General features: G+C 46.0%; 1 protein-coding gene across 1 annotated transcript in view; it reads left to right on the forward strand.

Moving 5' to 3' along the window:
• Nucleotides 1-11,393: 11,393 nt before the first annotated feature.
• LOC132085190 (uncharacterized) overlaps nt 11,394-24,572 on the forward strand; it is a 54,756-nt gene continuing 41,577 nt past the window's right edge. Inside the window, 2 exon segments of the mRNA XM_059490559.1 lie at nt 11,394-11,539; nt 21,170-21,255. Coding sequence (XP_059346542.1) covers nt 11,394-11,539; nt 21,170-21,255 — 232 coding nt within the window.

Genomic DNA, 24,572 nt, shown 5'->3' on the forward strand with positions numbered 1-24,572 from the left:
GCTGGAGGAGATCTAAGTTTTCTTTTGTTTGTCTCAGAGGCAGTGTCTGGAGAAGAGCAGGGCCCTGATCAACTCTTCCAGGATCCAGATCATTTCTCTAAGTAACAGGTGGACTTCTGAAATGTAATGTGCTGTACTGCTCTCATTAGAGCAGGTTCAGTCCCTTGACAGCCTCATTATCAGGCACCTTTCCCTGGAAAAAGGGGAAAAGCAGCTACTGGGAGGAGAAGGCAGAGATGAGTCCTTAGCTGTTTTCCTCCTTTTCCAAAGAGAAAAACAGACCCCCAAGAAGGCAGAGCACTGTCTTTACCAAGAGGAATAGGAACAAGGATGGAAATGAGTAGCCAGAGCTGTGCCTGTGTAAGACAAGATGGAGTATATAGAAGTATTCCTAAATAAAACAACTGGGTTTAAACCAACCCAGCCTGATACTTCTCTTCCCTGTGCAAACCCATTTTTGGTCTAGAGAACAATTGCCATGCTTTCAGGGGCTAGATTCCCTTCACTTAACCCAACTGGGAGTAGGAGAGAGCAGCAGTTACAGCAGCAGAAAATTCTGCCATTATCAGATGAACAGCATCAATAGGCACCTGCCAGACAAATACAGCTGGACTGAAATAACTTGTCCTGAAGCCTGGACCTGAATTACATTTGTCTGGGTGAGAGGGAACAGTGTGTCCCAAACAGCCAGGACAGAGTGCCAAGACACACTGAATTAACTTTGCTGCTACAGGCTGAGGAAAGGAGCTAAAGGAAAGGAGCAGCGAAGATACCCTACATACTTGGGCAATGTTAGTCGAGATGAGCTGGGGCCTGTTTTTGCACAGGTCTTGGAGGAGTTCCTCTCCTTCCATCCGTGCCTGAAACCCCTTGGCTTCCAGGAGATGGTGAAGCTTCTGGAGCAGCTCCGTTTCTTCCACAGCTGGAGGTGACGTGACCTGGGCTTTTGCACGGGGTAGGAGGTGTCCATCAGAGGGAGATTTCACCCTGGAAAATAAAACCAAATGAGGACCTGGTGGTGATAATTATCATAGCATGGCATCCCCATAGTGGAAATAATTAGCATTGACTCCATGATTCCAGAAGTCTGATCAATCAATTTATTATACTGTACTATACTATACTATACTATACTATACTATACTATACTACACTATACAGAAACTCATCGCTCTTACAGACAGTCTGATACAGACAGACCAGATTGGTCAATTGAATTCAAAGCACCATCACCAGTGTCCAATTAAGAAATCACCCTTTGGTAAACAAATCTCCATAACACATTCCATGTGTTCACAACAACAGGCGCAGCAAGTGAAGATAAGAATTGTTTCTCATTCTTTTCTCTGGTCTTCTCACAGCCTTTCTCAGGACAATGCCTGGCAAAATTGTGCCTGCTACTCTCTGTGGAGAGAGCTGCAGCCACAGACAATACCTTCAATTAATTGTGAGCAAAACATCTTGAGCAGCATTCCCAATTTTGTGATTTCAAGCTGGAAAATCATGAGGCTCTGAAGAACAGTGTGGACCTCATGACAATCATTATGGGAGACAATCTGCCAGTGACATTCTCACCACTGCTCACTCAGGAAAGCCAAGGATGAGATGCATCTGATCTATCTTCAGATGGCTGCCAGGGCACACAGGTCACTTTGCTTTGTGGAGAAAGAGAGACACTACTGCCAAGTTTAAATGCCTCCTCATATGGGACGTGTGTGTCTTAGAATAAGGAAACTCATCACTCTGGAGAAGTGTCTCTATCACCAGGCATGACAATCTGGAAAAGTAGCTCAGATGCATCTGAACAGATAAACAGGGTCATATTTGAAGGATTCAGAAAATCAGTAAGGGAGATAAAAACAGAAGCCAGACATCCTAGAACTACGCTCACATTTCATTTGCTTCCCTAGAGACCAGATTCACAGCTTAACAACCCCACTGGGAACAATTCTCCTGATCAACCTGTCTCTTCCATGAGCACAGGAAGATGCCAGCTGTGCTACTGAGGCATGTGGTCACTTTCCTGCCACTGCTGAGCAGGACAGAGCTAAATAAATCCCCTCTGCTATCAGAGGAGAACAGGTACAAGCAACTCTGCAACTGCCATGAAGAGACAGCAAGGAGCAACTCCTGTCTTAAATGCTGATTGCAGCACAGGGGGAAATAAACCAAACATAATGTCCATCAAGCAAATTACATGAAGGACAGGAATATCAAGACAAAAAGTTCACATTCAGACACGTGTTGACTGAAGTTGTTCAGGAATTGCCTTGCTCCTTACTACTCAAACTTGGTGCTGTTTTAACGTAATAAAACCATGATTCAGCCAGGCCAAACAACACGGATGAGAACTGCATCTTTGTGGAATGGCATCTTGCTTCCAGACTGAGATTTCTCTTCAAAACACCCATCTGAAAAAGACTCCACTCAGGTGAAAAAAAAGCTCTGTTTGAATTTACTTGTCCCAAGTACGCAGCAGACACTTGGCCCTCTCACAGCCTCCACAACACTGCCCTTGCCACTGCACTGGATCATCTGAGCTGCCACCAATGGGTGTCTGTTTGTCTCTCCATTTTTGTGGAAACCCCTCCAGAGAAGTTGTGTTCAGCACAATGCACAAGTAGACATTTTATATCCTAGAGCATTTGTAGGGAAAGGAAATAATCTGTGGCATTGGTCATCTCTGCCAGACAGTTTTTCCTGAGGAAGAGGCATGTAAAGCTTGCCATGTGCTTTGTCACATCTGACAAAAGTGCTCAGTACCGTTTGCCAGCAGACAATGTGGCCTGGGGCTCCTCTGAGCCATCGTTCCTCTCCTTCACCGGCTCCTTGACAGATGGGCTTTCAGCCCTCTGGTTTTCCATCCCCTACAAAGACACAGAGAAACCCCATCAATCTTTAGAGTATAAAACAGGAAATTCCCTGTTGAAAACACAATTTAGAACCAGGATCACTGATACCGAGGCTTAGGGAAACATTTCCTAACTTACAGATGGAAACACACCAGAGATTCAGTGATGCCAACTCTTTGTTTTCAATAGCCCAAGGCAGGTTATGGGTGCTCCCAGACTGATAGCAGTCTAAAATCCCAAATTCCTTAGTCTTGAGTAGAAATGGAAATAATGCAAACTGGCAGGCAACGAGTGTTCGTGAAGGAAGCAGCAGAACAAACTGGACTCTTTGGGGGTTGGCCCAGTGTGTTGGAAGTTGATTTGGTTCAACACTCACTCTCCCTGTGCCTGCATAAAGGCAGTATCCTGTGGAGAAATGGCTACATGACAGAGGTCACGTAGACATTCGCTTGTTAGCCGACCAGGAGCTGGGAAAGTACCGAACACAGCTAGTTTGAGTTTTGCACCTGCAAGTTAGCGTGTCCTTGGGCCTAGATGGGTATGATAACAAGTAGACAGAGAGACGTGAAAAATAGGGAATGTAGGCCCAAAGGAATGAGAAAGAGTTGATGGTACAGTTTAACCAATAGATCGCTTGGCTTACAGAATATTCATAAGCTTATTACTTGCTGTATAAGTATCTGATGCTCTCTTCAATAAACGGAACTTGCTTATCACTCATATTGAGTGTCCAAGTCTCCCCTAACCAACAAATGGCTCATCCCCGACAAAGGCCTCATTCTGCAACAGGTAAGCAACAGAAAAAATTAAAAGCATATAGGAATGAGTGTAGTCACAAGGACCTGGAGAAGAAAGAGCCCCAAAAGGCCAGACATGATGTAATATCATCCATAATAAGGGTAAAATATATGTTGCTATTCATCATGTATCCAAAGAATTATGGAATGGTTTGGGTGGGAAGGGACCTTTAAAGGTCATCTGGAATGACAGAGTACTGAAAGCAAGAGAAAAGTATCTTAAGTGCCAGGAAAAACTGTGTTGAAAGCAACCTAACATTAGAGCCAAAACAGCAACACCTTATCTTTGAACTAAAGATTTATCAATCACTAATGCTGTCTGCCACTAAACCAGGGGCACACTAAACCAGAATCCTCCACTCCAGCTTTGCCATGCTGTGCTATCAGAGCTCTCCATGCTCCCCAGCTCCTGCAGAAACTGGGCTTTGTGATGTGACCCCAGCATGGCAGCAGCCCAGCTGAAGCATCACCACTCCTACAAAATAAAGCAGTTTTTACCTGACTAACAAGCAACACTAAACTTCTCTGGGAAGCACTGGGTGCAGGAAAATCAGGGACAGAAAAGGGATGTGTCTGTGGAGCAGAGGGCTGGTAAAAATTCTCATTAGGTTGTTAACATCTGGTTTCATTACTCTGCCTACAGACAATTATAATTACTTAGTGGCTACTGCAGGGTGAAAAGCCATTTCAGTTTATTAATGTTCTCAGAGCTGCAAACCTGGCAGTGAAATTATTTTTAAAGTGGCTTGTAAAGTTTGTCTCTTCTCAAAGAACGTGTCAGGCTGATAGACCAGGCTGTGAAATTTATGCCCCAATAAGAGGGCATTTGAATGCAGTTTAATGGCATCTGAAATGTTCTGCTCTGAGAAACTGTCCCCAACGTCCAGGTGGACCTTTCTCCATTGGAACTCTTAGAAATTTGTAGAAGCTATAACTTTGGCATTAATTTTACAGGAGCATTTATAGCCCAAGGGTCAAGAGCAAAGCCATAAAATGCTGCTCAAGCCCTGAGCTTTCTCAAACCAGAGGTAAACTCATATCCAAAGGTCTGTCTGGAGCCCAAATTTGCTATAGTAGAATTCTGTTATAAAGCTTAGCCTGCAACAAAGGTAGACTTTTATCTCAGCTTAGTTAAATATTCCCCCTAAACCACCATAAATTATCATTTCCCCACTATAATTCATGTTTTGTCCACTCCTAATTACTCTTTCTTCTTGCCCTAAGCACAATCCTTACTCATACAATACGTTTGATGACTCTCATTAAATTTATTATTCTACAGACATATGTTAAAGTTTACCTGAATGAGAGCTTTATCCAGTTCCTGCCGGAGCTAATGGAGAAGATATTTCAGTTTATTCAAAGCAGCTGTTATCTCAGAAAGAGGATGATGCTTAAATTATAATAAAAGTTCTTTGTTTCCCCCAACCATTCACTAAAAGCCCTCAGTCACTTAGGAACTTTTTTAATAATTTCTAGTATTCGCTACATGGCCAATTACTAAAGGAGCTCTGACCCTGCAGTGCAGTTAATGACCATCTCTGACATATTTCTTACATGTATTTTTTTTCCAACATTTTCTTCAACAGCAGCTAACCAGGTGCCTTGCCCTTTTTATCTCCTGTTTATTCCATTTACTCTCATCCTCCATGGCACAGCACACAATGTTTCCACAGAACCAGCCTGCACCAGACACTATTTCACAACTCACCCCTAAAATCCAAATCTTTCACACTTCCACCTTATTTTCTTCCCATCCAGGGAGGGCAGTCAAGGTCAGCCAGATGCAAACGAGTGTTTGAAGCTGAGGTATGATGAGGCACTGATTGCTTGATGAGCACAGGAGGAGGAAAGGTCTTGGCTGTGCCTTGGTTCTTAAATCATCCTCAGCTGTGCAGGAAAATTAAGGACAGAGCAGTGATGCTCCTCTGACCAGCTTCCCCACGGCATTGTTCCTGTCACGAAGTCAAAGACAGGCAGGGCACATATATTCTCTTTCTCTAACTCCTGCTGGGATGACAACATTGAAAAATAGAAAAAAATATAATTATAAGGGGTTTTCAGAGTGTGAACTCAGGATTCCCCATGCTCTTGCAGAGGGGGAATGTTCATCAGGCAAAGGATATGAGAAGGAGCTTCAAAATGTCCAAAATCTCAGTAAAAATATTTTTTTCTATGGAAACCTTCACCAAAGCTGGTCACACTTCAGGGCCTTTGTGCACCCATTTCCTGATGTGCATCTCTCAGTGGGGTGGTCCCACTGCTCCAAGAACCCCACATAAACCTTACAGCCTCCCACAAACACACCCCCAGGAGCTGCACCCTTCCCTCCAAACCTGGGAACCTGCAACAGCCACCTCTGTCCTGAGCTGAGCCTGGTTCTCCCCAAAAGAAGGTGCTCAGTTTATCCTTGAAAAGATTGACAGCAGCATTCTTGTCTTCTTCAAAAGAGCCATTATTTCACAGCTGTAATCTCTACACTGAGACTTTATTCCCTTAAAGTGTCCAAGTGTTGTGGTTTGACTGGAAATGGGACATCTGGGATATGTTGTTTTTGCTGTGGTCACCAATGGGTGTTCGGATTTTAAGATGAGCACCTGGTTTGACCAGTGGGGCTTTGGATCCGCCTCTTGAGACCACAAACCCAAGGAGTTAAAAGCAGGGCTCTTTTCCTTCAAAGCTCTCTTTGGATTTCTGGCGGGAAGGAGTTGGGTCTCTCCCCCAGCCCAGTTGCTGGCTGGGCGGGGGGAGGGGAAAAGCCATGCAGCCCGGCCTGGCCCCCCCAAGGGTGGAAGGAAGAAGTAAAGAAATGCTGGGAAGCAATGGGCAGCCTGTTCCCCCCCCCCCCCCCCCCCCCCCCCTTGGAGACAGACAGAGAGAGGGTGCAGCCTGTGTTTGTGGCCGTTACCTTGAAATTTAGTAAACATGGGCTGGCAGCAGGCAGCCCGGCTGAGGAGATGGGGGGTGGTGTGCAGCCAGGAGTCCAGACGCTTGGAGGAGTTTTTACCCTTCTTGGACAGTGAAAACTTCACAGAACATTAACCCTTCCTAGATGAGTGATGAAGGTCTGGATCAGAGAGAGAGAGAGTGAGAGATGTTGGGAAAATGGAGAAGAGGGAGTGGCATTTTACGCTGGACTCTTTTGTGTAGCCATGGGCAGAGCCATGTTTCCGTCTGATACAGAGACTGAGTCCAGGGGGAGAAATGTCCCAGAGCCAAAGAAGATTCAGTGTGGGTACCCCTCGGCCCCAGGGGGTATATAAAATATGGGGGGGACAGATGTCCCAAAGGTGAAAGACTGTGCTTTTCTGGAACTGGACAAAGCATCCTTAAAAAGACAACCCTGGAAGCAGCCCTGGTTCTTGTTCGGTGGTGAGAGCACCAGAACAAGGACGGAAAAGGCCACCACAACACACGGAAGGACTCCCTCTCCTCTTGAGGAACTGGAAGTTGAGCATTCTAAAGGGTGGTGCTGGACCCAGAATTGGTGATTTTGGAAGATGTATTGTATTGGGAATTTAGGGGGGAGGAGGAGGAGAGTGTTTTTGTGAGGTTTTCATTTTCCTTGTCTTTTTTCTTTTTTTCTTTTGTGTGTAGTTTAGTTTTTTGTAGTTTAGTTAATAAAGTTTTTTTTTCCTTTTTCCTTAAGCAGGAGCCTGCTTTGCTTGTTTCCAGGTACCACCTCACAGCAGATGCCAGGGAGAGGGAATTTTCATGGGGGCACTGGCATTGTGCCAGTGTCAAACCATGACACCAAGTACACAGGCAGCATCAAGGAAGGCACTGAAGTGAGTCAAGTTTAACCCCAAAGAGCTCTCAGCTCCCTGTGAAAGCTCAGACAAGCAGCAGAGAAAGAATGAATGCTCCTGTAATGGCATCTAACAGCCACAGGGCAAGGGAGAAGTTGGGTTTAGAGAATGAAGAAAAAGCACTAAGTAATAAAAGGTGAGAAAAATCCATCACTCGAACAGGTAAACGAAGGTAAACCACTTGAAGAGACAGATTTAAGATGGAGAGAAAAACCCCAAAATATATAGTGTTCATGACACCCAGAGGCAAAACAAACCCAGGGAATCAGGAAAGAAGTAAGCCTGTGCTCCAAGGAACAGCAGAAATGAAGTGAGAGCTCTGGAGGGACCAAAAGAAAGAGGCACTCTGAAGAAAGGAAAAAATGCCTCCACACAAGGTGTTTGTTTTGGTTTTTTTAAATCAAGAGTCTCTTATATGATGTGGTAGAAATACAGAAAAATAAAGGTCAGGAGAAGCATGGTTGATTGGGAACATTCCTGCATAGCAGACAAGATATATCCTTGTGCAAATTATTCCATGCAGCACTCACATATTTAATTACTTCTTTTCCTCTTCCTGGGGAAGCAGAGTTGCTTTATTTACTCCAAGCAATATTTTCTCCCTCCTCCCTGGCTAAGAACAAGCTCCCACCTTGGCAAGGGCTCGCTGGTTTACTTAATGCTCATCACAGCCATGCTGAGGAGAGTGGAGCAGGTTAATTTTTCCCTTGTTACAATGATTAACTTGCCCAGCTGCCGGGTCCAAGAGCCCCAGAGTGCCTCGGGTTATACAGGATCACAGAAGGAAAAGCTCCATTGCATTAAGCTGCTGCCACACTGGCCCTCTCTGCCTGTCAAATACACTCTGATACTCTTGCACTGCCCTCTGAAAATCCCCCATATAATACAAGTGAAAATCCCTCATCACCTGTGAGAAAGCACAGCTGGGTTCTGCTCAGAGCATTTCAAACTATGTGGGGTATTTGTGAGCTCCCCTTGCAAGGGCAGCATCTCAGGAAAACCAAAAGTTTCTCAGGACACTTCCCGTAGACCAGATTGCTCCAACCCCATCCAACCTGGCCTTGAACACTTCCAAGGGGGACACAAGCACAGCTTCTCTGGAACCTGTTTTGCTCCTCCCAGATCTAAAATCATACCCAATTTAGCAGCCTCAGACACAGATTTCTATTAAATATCTACATTTTTCTAGGAAAGAAATATGGCAAACCTTGTTTGCATCTAACTTTGCAAAATCAACACAAGCTCTTCAGAAAGGGCTGCCACCTACTTTTCTTATTTTTCCCCATTTGGTGGAACATTTTCATTCTGTTGTTGTTTGGAGCAATATTTTAATATGTCTGGCTGAGCTGCTTAAAATAGTACAGCAAGATACTTGTGTGAGGGGTGGAAAACTGAGCTCTTGCACATCTAGTGTTTCTGTTGTTGGAAGTCTTCAATCCCACCTCTCTGGTGGGATGAAATAGGTGCTACTAATCCAATAGCTAAAGTATCATGCATCAAGCTGACACTATTTTAAGACTTTAAAAACCCCACCAATTTATACAAACCTCTGCTCCTTTCCATTTTCTCTGTTCCACAGTTTATGATAGAAGACAGGAGAGAAAGATTGTTTTGGGAACAATGTTTTCAGCACTCTAAAAACAATATAAAAACTGCTGTGCCACACTCTCAGCTGTTACAGCCCCAAAAAGCACAGGCTGTCTTTGCTCACAGAGTCACAATTGTGGTGGGATTTCTACCACACCAGACGACAATCAATTTTTTGTTTTCTCCTGGAAATAACTACAGCACTTCTGGGTAGCAAGGCAAACATGAGCCTCTTTCAATGGCCCTTGAAACTGGCCATGTGAAATGAGGGACACAAAGCCAAAAGCCAGCTGAACCTGTGATCTCTGAATGTCTTCACAATCTTCCCAGGAAGATGAATGGCAATCACTGTTCTGCCAGGGAAACTGCATCTGCTGGGAATGGGGTGTAGAAAATGTGCTTTCTGCTTCTCTCAGAGCCAAAATTCCTACACATTTCTTGTAAGTCCCTCTTAGAAAAGGACCGTGTTCAGCTGAGCGACAGTGAAGTAAAATGGCAATCCAGGAATAAATGTTCCTGTGCACAACATCCTCCATTCACATGGATGGTTCCTCACTGGCACACAGGAGCAAGGAAGGAACAAAAATGCATCATTGTACATTATGTCAGATGTGTTGAGGGATGAACAGATCTCACAGGCATATGGAAACCTCCCCTGAAAACCCAGTCCAGGGAGAGCCTGAGCTGTTTTGTGGTTCTAAGCATGAAGATGCTCAGGACCTTCCACAGATGCTCAGGATTGTGCCTGGATCTTGCTCTGGAAATGCCAGTGGCTCAGCTGAGAGCTGTGGGGATGATTTACACTGCACTGAGAGGGGACACAGGCCTGCAAGGGTCTTTTATCAGGAGCAAACAGCAGCCTGGAGGGTGGGGAATGCTGATCTGAACCACTGCTCATCCTTCACCTTAATGTGGAGCTGCCCCCAAAGTTGCCATCTATCACTTTTTATTTTTCTCCTGTTGGGTATATTTTGGAGCAGCTGTTTTATGTGGCTTTTTATGGTGATCCTGTGGGAAGCAGCCATTTGCCTGCTGTGATATCCTCACAACTAACACTAACTCCTCATTCCCTTTGGTTTTATTTGGGATTTTTATTTGTTTGGTTGGTTTGCATGGGTTTGTTTATTTGGGTTTTTGTTTGTTTTTGTTTGAGCATTTTATTTGCTTTTTTTATAAATGACTGGTTAATTTGGCATAGTCAAACTCAAGAAAATGTAAACCAGGCTTGACTTTCCAGAAATTACTTTTGTCTGGGTTTAGCTGCATCCCTAGACTCAGGATCACCAGTATATTTGCAGGTTTTGCTCTGCATCATCAGCCCGCCCAGACTCTGCTTGGTGTTTCACAAATGGAGAAGACAGTGGACATTGTGCCAAGCGTCCTTTCAAACAGAAAAACCATCAGCATGACAGAAAAGAAGAAAAAAATGAAATTCACCAGTTAGAACAAGTGTCCCACCATCTTTCCCTCCACTGTTATTAATTTTGTACATTTAGAGGCAAATCTGTGTCTAAAACTTCCATCTCTCAGTTCCTGATGCTATTTGCTACCCTTCAGCTTTGACATCCCCTGATCTGACTGACTGCTGTCCAAGTGGCACTGGGGATGCTCAGCCTGAAAAGAGGAGACATTGGGAGGCCCCACTGTGGCTGTGCAGGACTGGGAGGGTCCCACAGGAAAGAAGGGGACAGAGTGTTCAACAGGGCCTGTGGTGACAGGGCAAGGGGGATGGCTTTCAGCTGCCGATTGATTGGAGCTGGATCTAAGGAAGCTGCTGTTTTACACTGAGGACAGTGAGGCACTGGCCCAGGCTGGGCACAGAGGCTGTGCATGCCCCATCCTTGGGAACAGGGCTCCCCCAAGGTGTGGGGGAAGATTGCTCAGCTTGGAACAAGATGATCTTCAGGGTCTGTTTCAAGCCCAACCATTCAGGGATCCCCAGTGACCACTTCTGTTGACCCTGGAATCTTGGGATCTCTGTGATGTCACTTCCCACGTTCCAACTGGAACTGCCACCCCCCAGCAAAGAGTACAACTCAACCACTGGCCCTTGTGTCAGCCTACCGTGCGGTGCGCTCCTGCTCACCCTCATCACCGTTCTTGCCACCCTTCTTGTCACCTGCCCACTGCTACTCCCATCAGTGCTGAGAGCTCCCTAGTGCCTGGATTTTGTCATCCATCACTTCAGGATGCTCACGTTTATCCTTTGTCTCATTTGTCAGCTGAGGGAGGTATGGTGCCTTTCCATGGAGGTGGACACCTCCAGCCGCCCGAGTGGGCTGCAGCTCTGTGGGGATGGTGTGGGACAGGGACCCCACTCTGAGGTTTTGCCACCTCTGCAGGCTGTCATGGACAGAGAGGAAGAGATGGAGGTGGATGTCCAGACTCCTACAGTGGAGGACGTGGAAATGGAGGAAGAAGAGACTGAAGAGGAAGAGATGGAGGTGGATATGGATACGGAAGAAGAGATGGATGTGGATGTGGAAGAGGAAATGTAAGTGGATGTTTATGAGGAAGAGGAGGAGATGGAAGTGGAAATGGAAGAATACATTGAGGACATGGACATTGATATAAAAGACGAGGAAGAGGAGATGATTTTGGGATGAAGACCAATGCCAGCAGCAGGATAGGATGTGATCCCCACAGGCAGAGTGGGTCCCCTGCTGCCAGACTGGAGCTAGGCTGGTCCCTGTACAGAGACACGGCACCTCGCGAACTGGAGTCTGGTGGCCACACACCGCCTGTCCTGTGCTCACTTTGGGCCACTCAAGCTCCATCCCACAGCCAGCCAGGCTCAGCTCTGGTAGCAGAGTCCTGCTTTGTCCATATGTGCCAACCTGGGGACCCATGGAAGAGCCCTCTGGGCCTGACTGCAGTGACCATGGCACCTGCTTTTCTTCCAGCACTGATGAACATTCCAGACAGAGATGCCACACTTTTGTACATATGTTCTACATTTTTTTGTCTTTAGGAATAGGATTTAGGACTTAAGACTTTTAGAATTTTTTTATCTTCTACAAATGCCTTTCATATATTTTAGCTAGATAGGTTCTTATGTATATACGTTCTACGGATTGTTGTTGTTACAAATGTTCTTACATTGTTAAAGTGTTCTGTATTGTTGTTGATGTTCTTCTGTAATAAACAATTTTTTTTTTCACACCCCTGTTCTCTTACCATTTGCATTGGGCACAGGCAGCATTTGCAAAGTTGTGGTTTCCACTTGCTCCAGGTTCTCAGGGCTGGAGGTCCCTGGGGGAGCTGGCACAGCCACCCCAGGAGTGGGGGCACCTGTGCACAGAGGGGTCCCACTGACAGAGGTCACCCCCTCCCTGCAGTTTCTCTGGACACACCTGGTAGCTGCAGGGGCAAATCCCAGCGTGCCCTGTCCCATGGGATCCCATGTTGGAGCAGGGCTGAGCCTGCCTGCTCCTGCAGAGCCTCAGCCATGGCTCTGCCCTTGGGAGCCCAGGGCTAAGGAGGGTGCCCTGGGCTGTGGGGAACCCCTGTTCCTGAGCACCCTGAGGGGCTGGACCAGCCTGGAGGGAGCCCCAGCCCTACATGGACTAAGATTTCCCTTGGAAACCCCGTCTGTGCCCAGACTCTGGTACAAGCACAACAGGAATTGATCCTCCTAGTTAAAGGTGTTAATTGGCACAAATTTATCCCTTGGACTTTCTAGTACAGTAAATGTCAGCACTTGTAATCCCTGTTCTGCACTCCCTGGTCAGGCACCAAAGCATCTGAACCTGACAGAACATCTTTAATTAGCACCAACCTGCAGAGAGCTATGGGGGAGAACCTATCCCCAACACCCAGAGAAACATTTGACATTGATAGTCTGGGGCAGAGCTGAAACTAAAGCATTTTAATGCCAAGAGAGAGGATTTTTTTATTGAACAATAATGAAAGCTTTTGGTCTCCTCACCTGCCACAGATGTGTATTGCCAAGGTTTGCTTCTGGGTTATGACTGATTTTTATTAATCTGTTCAGAACTCTGCTGCTGTTCCTGGCTAAGGTGCAGAGATGATATTTCAGAGCCAGATGAGCTCAGCACAGCTTGTGCAACACACAGTTTCCACACCCAGACATTCAGGCCATGGAAACTGATACTTTTTCATCTCTGTGCAAAGATGAGTGTTAGGACATCACTGCCGTACCACACACTTCTCAGAGCTGTCCCTTTCATCCAGGTCTCCCCAGTCACTTCACAGACTTCACTCCAAGCAGTTTTTCTCTGATAGAGTTCAGTGGCACATGGGATTTAATCCTGGTTTTAATTCATCTTCTCCTCAGCTGTCTCCAGACACAATGTGTGGGCACTGTCTGACAGCCGCAGCATTAATTTATCATCTCCCTGACACTGAAGTTCATGTCACAACTTTTCATCAAAAACAGCAAATAAATGATTCCCACTGTGTCCCACACAGCTCCATGGGGAGTTTGTGTGCCTGCAGTTCCAGCACCAGCCCTGGTGCACAGGAATTTCAGGAGGAGATACAGAAGGAATTAGCCATTCACAGAGAAAAACATCAGTTTGCACGGCCCAGACCCCCTCAACACTCCAGACTCTGGTGACCCAGAATCTGCATTTACACTTTGGCCTCTGTGCCTTCCTTTTCTTCTCACTAAACTCTTCCCAGTTTCCCTCATGCTCAGGTTCCCAAGATAATTACAAGCAGCATTAGGAGCAGAGATAGATGACGGGAACTGTCCCAAGGCTTCATAAAATTTATCTTTTCAGAGAATTCCAGCCAAGGAGAGAGGAAAAGCCTGCGTGAAAGAGGTGTGAAATCAAAGCAGTAATCAAATTAAAGTATAATGAGAGAAGCTGAAGAGGTTTTCAATGTTCAGAACAAGATTAGCAGCTCCAGGCACAGGAGGGATGGGACAATTTCCCTGCTGTAACAACTCTGTGATGCAAATTGCATCTCAAACCATTCTCCCCAGCTCTGGGACCTGTTCAGCCACAAACATGGTGCTGAATTTTTTAAAGCAAAGTGGAAGTTGGTCAGGGAGGTGGTTTGCAAATAAAAACCACAGAGGACAGATGGGAAGCACCAGCTGGAGCAGAGAGGGGCAGAGTCTGGCCCTGAGGTGCAGCACAGCCTGAAACTCTAACAAATTAAAGAACTTACCACTTGTTTCTTTTTCCCCCAGGAGCTACAGAAGCTGCTTTGTGGAATCCCTGCCTCCTTCACACTGCATCAGCCTGCAGGAGAGCCCAAGGATTAAGATTACAGCCCCTTCAGCTGCTGCTTCCATCTCCTGACTCAAATTTCACCAAAATCTGTCCCCACTGGGCCTTCCCAAAGCCTCAGATTCACTCGGTCTGTGCAGGACTTCAGTTCTGAGGAGCATGAAGGGAGATAAAGGCACTTGCAGACACCAGAGAAGCAATTGCTGCCTGAGGTGCATTTCACTGCCCAGGTTAGTGCCTCTAAAACCATCAAAATCAGCCCCTTTGACAGCACCAAGCCAACAGCAGGACATGAGGGCCTGCACATGGTTGGAAATGCCTTTTTTTAATATTCCTCTCCCCGTCTCTCATTTCATGGGGCCATTGCAGGAGTTAATCCCATCATTCAGCAGCAAGTCTTGGCAATCAGCTTCAGATGGATTTTTAGTGCTGAGCAAATAAGAGGCAATTTCACTTTGTCTCCAATGAATGAAATTTCACCTAAATCAAACTCTGTGTTCTGAGGCTGGCCAGGCACTAACCACTGCCAGGTCCCCAACCTGGATGTCTGTGGTGGTTTGACCAGGAAGAAGTGGGAATTCTGGGATGCTGTGGTCAAACCAATGGGTGCTTGGATTTTGATATTGGTACCTGGTGTAGCCAGTGGGTTTTGGACACACCTCTGAGAACGCCCAGGGGTTAAAAGCAGAGCTTCGGCCCTGGGGGGCTCTCTTGGGACTTCGAGGGACGGAGGTCGGATCTCCCTCCCCCGTCCAGCCGCCGCTGCTGGGTGGGAGAGGGGCAGCCATGTGGTAGGCCTGGGCCTGGACAGAGATGGGAGGTGAGGAGGCCCTGGAGGATGGAAGGGTGGAGGAGCCCCAAGAGACATCGGGGAGCCATTCCCCCCCCAGGAGAGAGAGAGAGGAGAGCCGGCGAAGACGAATGTGATAGCAGCCGGCCCAGGAGGAGAAAGGGGGGGGGGGAATGCAGCGAGGGAGGAGGTGCCCGGCCGGAGCAGCAGCAAGTGTGAGAGTGCCGGAGTTCTGGGACAGACAGACTGAAATTTTTAACCCCTTTCTTTCATGATTGGGAGCTTGCAAAAAGGCTGATCCTCCTCGGAGCTGAATAAGACGGGAGATAAGAGATGAGATGAGACAAGGACCTGGCCCAAAGGACGTGGAGAAGGCTGGCTGAGTGGAGAGAGAGATGATTGGAGTGGCCTTTTGGCTGGACTTCTCTTGTGTAGCCATAGACTGAACCAGTTTTATTCCTGTGACACAGAGACTGCACTTAGGGGGAGGCCGTGCCTCAGAACCAGGAGGGTTCAGTGTGGGGACCCCTCGGCCCCAGGGGGTTGAATAAAAATGGGGGGGACAGATGTCCCAAAGCAGAGGCTGTGCCTTTTTGGAGTGAGACAAGGCATCCTTAAAAGACAACCCTAAAAGCAGCTCTGGTCCATGCACAGTGGTGAGAGCACTGGGCATGGAAGGAAGATGTCACAAGCGGCAAAAGGACTTTCCGGGCGGTGCTGAGTGACAGGGAAGCACATGAGTTTCAGCGTGTTTCCAGGGGAAGCCTATGGTGCAAGAAAGACTCCTCTCCTCTTCATGGACTGAAGTTTGAATATCCAAAAGGGTGGTGCCAGACTGGGCAGTTGGTGAATTTGGGGGGAATGTATCGGATTGGGAAATTTTGCTGGTGGGGAGGAGGAAAGTGTTTTTTGTAAGGTTTTCAATTTTTTTCTCTTATAGTTTTTTTCCTTCTTTCTTTTCTTGTACTTTAGGTAATAAAGTTTTCTTTATGTTTAAGCTGGAGCCTGCTTTGCTTATTCCTGGTCACATCTCACAGCAGACAACAGGGAGAAGGTATACTCATGGGGCCTCTGGCTCTGCCAGGCCCAAACCATGACAATATCAAACTGCTCTAATATTGAAAAGTTAAATTTATTTGGCTTTGTATACAAGATTATTCTCTCTCAAAATAATTTGAATCCATATAATTGCATTTCCAAGCACTAAACTCAGACCAGCCACAACGAGCACAAGAGACAAGAAAAGAAATAGAGATTTCTAAGGAGATGGAAATTGAATGCTGAGTTTTTTCCCATTATAGAAAGTTTCATAAATTATCACCTGCCAGCTCCTTGCCTTCACTTGTGTGGCCACCACTGAATACACTCACAGATAAGAAAATGTTTGTCCTACTGAAAAGTGAGACTAGAAGTAGAAAAAGGCTCAGATATCTGAATTAAAAGACAGCATAATGAAAAGAGCTGCCTTATAATAGCAAGATATGATGGACACCAGGAATGGCTGAAGCCAGCAGAGATAAGTCCATGAACTATTCATGCTACAAAGATTTCTGACAAAACCCCCAATAACCCAAATACAACGTTTTGTCTGGCAGAGCTGATAGGAACCCTGTGCATTTAATTCAGTCATTGGCAGCAAATAGAGATCAGCTTGAAGCTCCTTTGGTCCACTACTACTTATTTTTTTTCACCCAAAAAATGGAATTACATCTACTCTTTGGGAAGAAATTACTGCTTTGAGTGGTTCAATGCAAAGAGTTTCTTCCCATACCCACTCATAATCAGTCACCAAGAGAAATATTTTCTAAAAAGATCTCTTCAAAATTTTGGAGTGACTTTCAACATAAATAACTGGGTTATTTTGCTCAGAATGATAAGGGAATTGAATTGGGCTCCCTCATCTTAAAAAGAAGTGTTTCTTCCTGGTTCTTCACAAAGAGGAACAAAACACTTTGTTGCAGCAGACTGAAGGGAGGAAGAGGTTTCTTTCCCCCTGAGCTGCATAATAGGAGACAATTTTGTTGCCAAGAGGCAACAAAACCCAGCCGATTTCCAGGTCTTTTAGTGTAAGGGAAAAGCTCTGAGGATCACAGCTGTGGGAGATACAGAGTGGCAGGAGAAGGGGATCTGCTGGGGGGTTTTGGGGTGGGGGATAGATTAAAGAAATACTCAAGCGAAACCTGTGAGAGGTCAAGACTCCATCCCTCAGAGGAGAAACTCAATTTGACCCCAATGCCATTCAAATCCAACCAACATTGAGGCATTTCCCCAAGCTCTGCTGAGCCATCAGGTACAACCCAAATCACTCTGTGGGACCAGAGCCGCAGATCCCAGGCATGGGACAGGGATGCTCCCCTGGGAAGTGACCTCCATTGCCCGTGGGACTCACAAAATCTGCTTCTAAAGACCCCAGCATCCAAAAACTCCACATTAAAAGCCTTTAATTTGGGGTTTCACTTCTCCACCTGTCTGCTGTCACTAGGCAGCTGCTCCTCTTCAACACCCTTCTGATGAGTATAAATTTTCTCCTGATTCCCAGCCTAAACGGGAAGTTATTTCCATTTATTCTTCTGCAAGTACTGGGAGCTTGTACCTGCTTTGCTCTTTCTCTCCTGGTGTGCACATAAAATGCCAAAGGCAAGAGCATTTCCTTGCTTAAATCATGTCATTTGTCCTTATTATTTCTTTCCCATAAAATTGCATGGATTTGGTGCTGGCTCAACACTCAGAATATTGACAGCAAAAAGTCCAGTTCTTACAGTGACCTCTCCAAGTTTTGGGCCAAGCCTGCAAAGAAGTAAATACAGCAAAGAAATTCCAAACAGGGACCCTAATAAAGGTAATAAAATGCCACCTGTCTGTGTTTGCTGCGGGGAAGAATAGTGCTGCTTATTAAATCATTACAAACAATTAAAGCAGCAGAGGGGAGGAAGACAGCGCTATCGTTTCCATCTCCCCACCCCTCTGCCACTGGCAGGAATTTCATAAAGCACAAATCTCCCAGCAGAAATCCCTCAGCAATTGATTTCCTACTCGTGGAACACAGCAGGCACACACTCTGGTTTTCCTGACCAGAAAAGGAGAATTTGCCTCGATGCTTTTCCCTCGATGTTTTGTGATGTCAAATCCCCCTCCCTGCCCTGAAGTGACATGTTTCTGTATGGTGACAACCCTCTTGAGAGGCACAGAGAGCTTTGTGTCAGTGTAAGGGACCCCCACAAGGAAAGATCCCTAATTCAGGCTCCATCTTTGCTTACATGCAGTTCCTAGCAGAAAATTCATTGCATTTCCCCAGAACAGGTAATTTCAAGTGCATTTTTCTCTTGAGCTGTTCTGCCTTCCACAAAAGCAGCGTGCCAGGGATTGCTTTGGAGACCAGCATCAGGAAACATAGCAACACCTAACAGCCAAGATCATCCAAACCCACTTGTCAGCTCACCCCCACATCTCCTGGACTCACTTGAATGCCCAGGAGAGTCTGAAGAGCCAACTGTTTTCTAAGAAATGGTTGTGCAATCAAAAGGTAAATGACAGGGACAACCAGCCCCACACAGGTGCCCCAGGCAGGAGAAAGAGCAGGAGGGATCCATCCCTTACTGACAGAGGTGCAGTTCCAGTGATGCTCACTCCCTGTTTGGGTTGCTTTTGTGGCTTTTACATTAACAATGCATCTCCACACCACAATTGTTCTCCCTCCCTGCAGCCACATGGAAAAAAATTCACTGGTCTCTCACCTTTTTCTTGCCTCTCTCTGCCTGAAATAATTTTTCCCTCATACAACCAGCAGAACAGGGTTTGTTTTCATGCTGGAAAGAAGTCCACAAACTCTTTGACTGATTTCAATATGGACAACATCACTACACCACCCATTCTCAGGTGCCCCAGGGCAGCAAGGGAGGGAAATTTGATAACAGAGGGGGAACACCAGCCATGGGTAACAGCATCATATTCTGCCTCTCTCAAGGATGCTTTTCTTCCCAGTCCAGAAAATTCCCTGCCCTTTTTAGAGCTGTAGAATGCTGCTGTCTGCCCCATGAAATGAGGAGCAAACCAAGCAGGAATGCTGCATAACACCTCTGTTCCTATGATATTATTCTGCTGAACCCATAAATTTGCAGAAGAATGGGCACTGCCAACTCCTGATTGCAGAGGAGGGAGTTTGTCACATCCTCCCTTTAAATTAGGATTTATCAGAGATGGAGAATTGATTGCCAAGTAACCTGCAGAGACACAAAACCGCTCTGCAGTTTTCTAGGACTCACTGAGCAGTACAAAAAGGTTATTGATGCAGTTGGGGAGTGTTTCTGTACAGGATGTGCACCTCCTGACATCCCAGGAAGGGAAAAATTTACCTAACATCTGCAAGAAAGCAATTCTTCTTATTAAAAAAAAAATAGGAAAAAATAAATAGAAAATCAACTTCATGGCAAGGAGCCTTGTGGAAGGGGCTAGCAGCGGGCCTGTTGGCTAAAGGAGCGAGAAGTAAGAGGAAGAAGCTGAACCAAGGAGATCGAGAGAGGAAAGATGGGAGCCTTCTGCGACTGGAGGGGAAAAAACTGGAAAGTGTATTGGCCATTTTCACTAATGAAGTGTTGCCAACTGTTGCCAACGGTTGCTAACAGTGCTAACAGTTGACAACTGAGACTAAGACTGAGAGTGCTTGTGGTCTCTGCTTTATGTCGTGACCGCCTTGACTGCGACATTTTGGTGACCGCCGACGTGATAAGAAAATAGTCAGTGGGGGCCCATACAGGGTCCTAGCAATTGGCATACGTGACCCACTGGGACGTAGTGGGGGAAGCGGCGTTGGTGCAGCTGAGAGCGGCAAGTAGAAGCCACAGGGAGGTCCGGACCTGATTCTCTCAAATCAAGACACCTGGAAGTAGGTGAGCCACCAACTAGTAATAATGGGACAAAATTTATCTACAGAGGAAGAAAATGTTCTGTCTACATGGAAAGTTTTGTTAGAAATAAGGGAATTAATACGTCAGACTATGCACTTCGTAATATAATGCTGTGGGCTAAATCACAGAATTTTGGCACTGATCCCGACACAGCATTTAGCGTTAAGGCATGGAAAAAGGTCGGGGACAGACTTTGGCAAGTCATTCGAGCGGGAGATAAAACAGTTGTTGATCTAGCAGTTACTTGGAACTCGCTCTTTGAGGCTTTAAAGGAATGGAAAATAGAGAGAGAAACGGAGCAAGATGTGGACAAAGAGTCGGGCCTGATAAGAGAACCTGACGGGAGGGCCTCTGAGGTAGAAGGGGGCTCTGATGGGAAGGCTGCCAAAGATTCCGGGAAGGCTACCAGAGCTTCTGGGCTGGTTGCCAAGGCTTCTGGGAAAGCTGCCAAAACTTCTGGACAACCTGCCCTAGCCTCTTCTTATCAGGCCCCTAAGCCTCCTTATCTCACACCTGTGCAGCAGCTCGCGATGGTGCCTGTATATACTACACCGCTATGCCAGTTAGCTGAAATGTCTCTAGCAGAGAGAGAAACCCAGCCATCCGCCCCCCCGCTTCCCTCTGAGCGGCTTGAACAACCTGCAAGGCTGTATCCTCCTTTACCTGACAGTGACAGCAACAGCGAGTCAACTGATGAGTCTCCCGCAGTAACACCTGAGTTGGGACAAGGAGCTCTGGTCCCTTCATCTCCTAAGAGCTCTAGCCTTACTGCCCCATGGACTTTGCCTCCATGTCAAGTCACTGTGCTTCCTCGACACCCTCAGGAGTTCTGGGAATTTGTTAGGAGGAAAGCAGTTGAAGAAAATAATTGGGACATAATAGAAAGGTTAGGTGCTCCAAGAGTACCTCAGGAGAGCAGTGCCAATGCAAATGTTGCTTGTGATAACCCTATGGCTTTTCCAGTTTTCAAAGCAGCTCCTGGAACAGGACAGAACGACAGTCATCACATCTTCGCTTGGAGGGTTGTGCAAGACCTCCAATCAAAAGTAGCTCAGTATGGTATTAATTCCTCAGAGGTAATGCAATTAATATGTGTGATTAATGCAGATTTGCTTGCACCTTATGACATCACTCATCTTGCTACAATTCTGTTCCAACCAGTACAATATGGTGTATTTCAAGAAACTTGGAGGCGAGTGTTTGAGTGCACCGCTTTAACAAATACGCAGTTGCCTCAACACGACCCTCGTCATGCTGTGGGTGTTGATGCCCTACTGGGCACTGGGCCTTTTGCTAATCCAGATTTACAGGCAAGGTGGGATCCTTCGATTTTGGCACAAGCTCAGCAAATTGGCATGGGTGCTTTAACTAATGGAAATGGCAGCTCCAAAACAGAAATATATCACTATACAACAAGGGATGAGAGAACCATTTTTGCAGTTTGCAGAAAAACTTGCTGCTGCTATTGAGAAACAGGTAGATGATGAAACTTTGCGAGACAAATTGTGCATACAGTTGGCTAAAGAAAATGCAAACCCAGATTGCAGAAAGATTATTGACACTTTGCCTGGGGAACCCACCTTGTCTGAAATGGTTACTGCTTGCTCGAAAGTTGGTTCAGTTGAGCATAAAATGGCAGCTCTTGCTGCAGTGCTAAGACCTTCAGCAAAGTGTTATAATTGTGGACAACAGGGGCACGTAAAGTCACAGTGTACTGTCCGGAAAACAACATTTAGGCCAAGTGCAAGCAGCGATGTATGCAATCGTTGTGCTAAATCTGGGCACTATGCTAAGCAATGCAGGAGTACTTAAAGATGGATGAAGAACAGGAACGATTGCATTAAGAATGGGAATTTTGTTGATGGTTGTGATTGTGATTTTATGTTTCCCCTCTCTGCTTGGATTTTTGCAAAGGGCCCTGCAAAAATCCATAGCAGCTGTATTTACAGTTCAAAAACAAAAAAGGGGGAATTGTGGGAGGGGCTAGCAGCAGGCCTGTTGGCTAAAGGAGCGAGAAGTAAGAGGAAGAAGCTGAACCAAGGAGATCGAGAGAGGAAAGATGGGAGCCTTCTGCGACTGGAGGGGAAAAAACTGGAAAGTGTATCGGCCATTTTCACTAATAAAGTGTTGCTAACAGTTGCAAACGGTGCTAAGGGTTGACAACTGAGATTAAGACTGAGTGTGCTTGTGGTCTCTGCTTTATGTCGTGACCGCCTTGACTGCGACAGAGCCTCAGTAAGGGTTTGCAGAATTTGTTGAAAACACGTCATTTACAAGGAAATAATTTTCATCTGCCTTCAAGTGGAGTTGTGAAGCAGGTGGAGATGGAGATGTCTCAGACACTGAGTGTGCTCCTTACTGACAAAATGACACTGATATTACCAAGTAGTAGAAGTGGAAAACTTCCGTGATAACTCAGCCCTCCAACACAAAACACCCTTTCCCACACAGTCAGCACTTGTCTGAAATCATTCCCCTTGGCAGGAGGTCCTGCATGGCCTGGGGAGTTCTGCACTTCAGACATTATTCCCTGTGGAAAACCCAGAAGTATCTTTATTTCTTTGCTTTTTCTGCTTCTCCTCCACAAGCATCCAAAACTTCTTTTTGGTGTGGTCATCTATAATTTGCATTAATATGATTTCTGATGGGGGCTTTATTTACCCAGCACACAAAGACCTCACAGCTTAAATCCCCAGGGAATTAAATTTGGGGCTGAAATTAGATTTTAAAGAGAGGAGAGCCAGGTGTTCCTGACTGTCACTGCTCTTTTGGCTATTTCTGGGACCCACACTAAATGCAGTCCCTAACATGCCCACTATGGCCATGACCACGGGGTGCAGATAAGCAGAGAGCACCAGCCATAAATCCCATCTTGCAGTAATCCCTTCCATTTTCCTTTTATCTTTAAATTATTTTTATGAGTTTTATAGCACACCATTTCCTGCTCATTCACCTGAGTTACCCAACTTACATTTTTCTCCACTGACATAACCAACACAGCTCACGCTCTTAGCACTGAATTTTCATGACCACACACATGGCCACAAGAATTATGATGTTCTATTTAAGTAGGTCAGGCTGGCATTAATTGTAAAAGAGAGCTGTAATAAATTATTGCAGCCCAAAGCCAGAATCAAGTTTCACTAAGCTCAAACCTGCTTTTGCTTCTTTTCCTTCTGCTTTTCCCTCTTTTCCTTACAATAGTTGATGATATTAACTTTGTACTCCACAATGTCTGTTGCCCAAAAGAGTGTGGAGAAAGGAGCTGGCTCTGTGTAATTGCACTGGAAAACATAGTTCCAGGAAACAGATTTCATCTGTTTTGTTGGTTTGGGGTTTTTACATTGAGCATTGTACAAAATATTAGACCATTTCTCCAAAACATGATATTAAGGTGAAGATGAGTCATTTCACTGTCATAACACACACAAAAGGGAGGGGAAACCAGAGTGAACAAAGCAGCAAATTCATTCAGCAGCAATTTGCACTCCATAACCCTCTGGTGATGAGGCTTTTAGGCCAGAGGAGCTCTGCTACTTAAGCAGACAAGGCAACACATTAAGCTGTTGCTTAGAGATATTGGAATATATTGCACAGAGCCTGCTCCCCGGTGAGATCCCTGAAGGGCTCCTGGCTGTTTTTCCAAGGATGCATTATAGCCCTGTTGCAGTGCTGATGTTTGTAAAGACTCACAGCTTTTCCAAGCAGGTCAAGCAATGACAGAAAGGGTGACTTTTCACAAGTGAAAGTTCAGATGGCATTAAAAAAGTCAAAGTGACATCTCCTCTCACTTGGACGTGGCAGATACCAAGGGCTCTTAGCAGCTGTGTTACAACCAGCTTAATGGCAACTAAATAATGTATATTCCTGCCAGGAATGCTGATGGATCACAGCCCTGCAGGACACCCTCATCTGCCAGCAGCACAGGAAGAACAGGGATCCAGGGAAGAGCTGATTCCTACATGCTGACTCATGCTAACTTTGGGCAAAAAATATCCTTTTATTTTGATTTTGTTCTCATCCTTTCAAACTAGGATTCCTCCTTATGTCCTAATCTTCAGCTGTGCTGAGGAACCCCCTTGCACACACTCTGTGCACATCTGATAAAGGCAACCAGCAGGAAACAGAGCCCTGTTAATAAATCCATGGCCAAGAGAACTCCAAAAGGAAGCAATCAGCTGTACCCCAGAGTACTGCAGCACCAGGTCCAATCACATCCAAGGCTTTTTCCTCACAGGTCCCACAGGCAAATTACACAAAAGCTGTCACTCACGTGGGCAGATGGAAGAACTCTGAGGTAGGGAAGCACAAAAGCTCCAAGTCCAGAGGACTAATCAACCCATAGATTGATGCAGCAGATTAGCTTCTCCTGCTTCCAGAGTTCAGGAGGATGAGGCAGCGCACCTCTGGCACAGTCAGAGCCATAGGACAGTTTTTGCCCACTCCTCGTGGCAGCACTGACACAAGGGAAGCCCCAGCCACTGCCCTGAGCCCCTCACACCCCACAAAGGTGATGAGCAGCACTGGAAAAGGGGAGAGTCCATTTCCAGAAACCTCCATCTTCCAAAGGGCTCTGCTTTCAGCAGACTGAGCTGGTTCAGGGCAGCAAACCAACCAAAGTACACCCTCACT

This window comes from Ammospiza nelsoni, chromosome 29 (assembly GCF_027579445.1).
Source record: "Ammospiza nelsoni isolate bAmmNel1 chromosome 29, bAmmNel1.pri, whole genome shotgun sequence".
Taxonomy (NCBI): Eukaryota; Metazoa; Chordata; class Aves; order Passeriformes; family Passerellidae; genus Ammospiza; species Ammospiza nelsoni.